Source organism: Macrosteles quadrilineatus, unplaced genomic scaffold (assembly GCF_028750875.1).
Source record: "Macrosteles quadrilineatus isolate MER2022 unplaced genomic scaffold, UCM_ALF_1.0 Scaffold_115__1_contigs__length_332310, whole genome shotgun sequence".
Lineage (NCBI taxonomy): Eukaryota > Metazoa > Arthropoda > Insecta > Hemiptera > Cicadellidae > Macrosteles > Macrosteles quadrilineatus.
Window position 1 is genome coordinate 227,372 of NW_026542708.1, and position 2,685 is coordinate 230,056.

The following is a 2,685-nucleotide window of genomic DNA, read 5'->3' on the forward strand; positions in this document are numbered from 1 at the left end:
ATTACTGTTGCCAGCTCGATCACTCGACATATCATCAAATCAGTGACCCAAATCCAGACACTGACCGTCTGACCAAGAGCTCCAGTTCTTCATCTGATCCTGATGATCGTGATTTTGACTATGATCAGGAACTGGCTGCTGAATTGGCTGCAGAAGCCGAGGTGGATTATGACATCTATGATCAACAGCCTGGGGTTTATAGTTGGGCTGACATGGTACCAGCGTGTTAGGTTCCACTTGTTGTGTCCATCACCTTAAATCTCCCACATGAATCATTCTAATTTTGTTTCTTCATTATTATTCTCCCATACCTAAATTATAACCCTTCTGTTTAACTTAATTTAATTTTCTTTCTTTTTCGTTATCAGTGACCCAAATCAATATCATAAATTTTCAATACAATTTTAAAAGATGTTCACATAATTTTTGTATTAAAACAACTTTAATATGAGTTTCGATGAAGTTTAAAATGGTTTTATTACACAAGATATGAAACAAATATTAATATTTATACCTCACTGAACTTTGTAGTGATACAGTTCTTATCCCTTTCGACCCATCGAAACCAGTTATTCTCACAACAGATGCTAGCCCAACTGGAATTGCTGCAATACTCAGTCATGACATCGATGGTCAAGAAAGACCAATTGCATATGCATCCAGAGCATTGACCCAGGCTGGAACCAATTACAGCCAACTTGATAGAGAAGCTCTAGCAATCATCTACGCAGTCACCTATTTTTACAATTACGTTTTTGGTAAAAAATTCACTCTTGTCACCGATAATGAACCATTGTCACATCTTTCATCCAGGACGTGCCCTGCCACGAATGACATCATCTCGCTTATTGCGTTATTCTTCATTCCTCAGTGGTCTTGACTATACAGTTCAATGCAAGAAAGGGAAAGAAAATGAAAACGTGGATTGTTTGTCTCGAAGCCCAGTTCAATCATCAATTTCATCTGAACTAACATTCGACAAAGAAATAAACACAATCAATGCAGAAACCTTACTTCAAATCTCCAGCACTGTTATAACCGCAGAAACGATAAAAGAAGAAACAGCTAAAGACCCTGAGCTTCGAGTTCTTTTGCATGAACTGAAAAATAGTCGCAAAGATAGCCCTTACATGATCTCAGACAACATACTTTTCCGATCAGATCGAGTCGTAATTCCCAAATGTCTTCAAAATCAAATTCTAAATGAGCTTCATGAATCACACCTCGGAATTACTAAAATGAAACAGCTTGCTAGAAGATATGTATATTGGGAAGGTATGGACAAACAAATAGAAAGACTAGTGAAAAGCTGTGAAGCTTGTGCTAAAGTTCGTCACAATCCACCAAAGGCTCCGGTACATCCGTGGGATCAACCCGATGATAACTGGGAAAGAGTACATATTGATTATGCCGGTCCATTGGATGGAAATTATTTCCTCATGTGTGTAGATGCAAAATCAAAGTGGGCAGAAGTTCGCATTCTTCGAAATGCTCCTTCTTCAGCAACGACGATGGCACTACTTGAAAACATTTTCTCGGTTCATGGGTACCCCTCGTTCTTAGTCTCGGACAATGCCACTATATTCAAAAGTGAGGAATTTATCAATTACTGTAAAGAACGTGGGATTTTCCAAAAATTTACTGCTCCTAACCATCCTGCAACAAATGGCCTGGCGGAACGAAACATACAAACTTTAAAGAGAAGACTTATTGCTGCTGCCGATGATCCAACCCCAATTACCACAAAGCTACAAAACATTATGTTCAGATATCGAGCAACACCTTTGGCATCAGGCAAGACTCCAGCAGAGTTGTATTTGAACAGGAAGATTCGGATTAGACTTGACACACTTCTCCCTAACCCAAAGGCAAAGCTTCCATCAAAATCGATTGCTCCTCTTCGCGTCCGCTCTCTTAAAGTGGGGGAGAGGGTTCAGACAAGAGTTCACCTGGGAAATAAAGACATATGGCAGTTTGGTACAGTCAAGAGAAAATTAGGTCAATACCATTACATTGTTGAATTGGATTCTGGACGAAGTTTAAAAAGACACATAAATCAATTGATTTCGACTCTTGTATCCAAGAAGAAAGTTACATTTACAGCACACAACGAACAAGATAGTTCTGTTGTTCCAAGACGGATACCTATTATAGACTGTCAAGCACCACCACAAGAGATCCACCCAGAGTCTGAATCAAGTTCAAACAATCCAACAGAACTAGACGGTACTCTAAGGGAAGAAAATCTAGACAGACCTCAAGCCACAGAACAAAAAGAAAACAAATTAACTCGTCCTTCCAGACAGCGCAAGGTTCCGTCCTATCTGAAGGACTTTGCTCTCCAGTGATTAAGTGGGGGAGAATGTTATGAACATATGAAGCAGTTGTTACCATAGCAACCAAAATGTTTATTATCAAATGCTGTTTACTATTCTATTCTGATCTTTAATATAACACAGTTACTTCTATTTCAACACTCTGTCTTTTTATATTCTAATATTCCACTCAAGTCATCTCAGTTTCGTTATTCTTTTAAGATTCCTAGCCTAATACACAAAGTTGACCAAAGCCTTTTTATACTTTTAAACTTTATATTGTTGCTTGACCATTGCTAATTCAAAATTGTATTTTATCAGTGGCAAATAAACGTATTTGTGTTTGCGAATTTGTTGTTTTTCTAGCCAC

General features: G+C 38.2%; 1 protein-coding gene across 1 annotated transcript; it reads left to right on the forward strand.

Moving 5' to 3' along the window:
• Nucleotides 1-785: 785 nt before the first annotated feature.
• On the forward strand, nucleotides 786-2,348 carry LOC128982117 (uncharacterized protein K02A2.6-like). The gene has a single exon (XM_054401167.1). It carries the CDS (start codon nucleotides 786-788, stop codon nucleotides 2,346-2,348), a length of 1,563 nt encoding a protein of 520 aa, XP_054257142.1.
• The last annotated feature ends 337 nt before the right edge of the window (nucleotides 2,349-2,685 follow it).

Bases quoted from the DNA above. Each gene is read 5' to 3' on its own strand.
- LOC128982117 (XM_054401167.1), top strand. From the start codon at position 786: ATGAACCATTGTCACATCTTTCATCCAGGACGTGCCCTGCCACGAATG.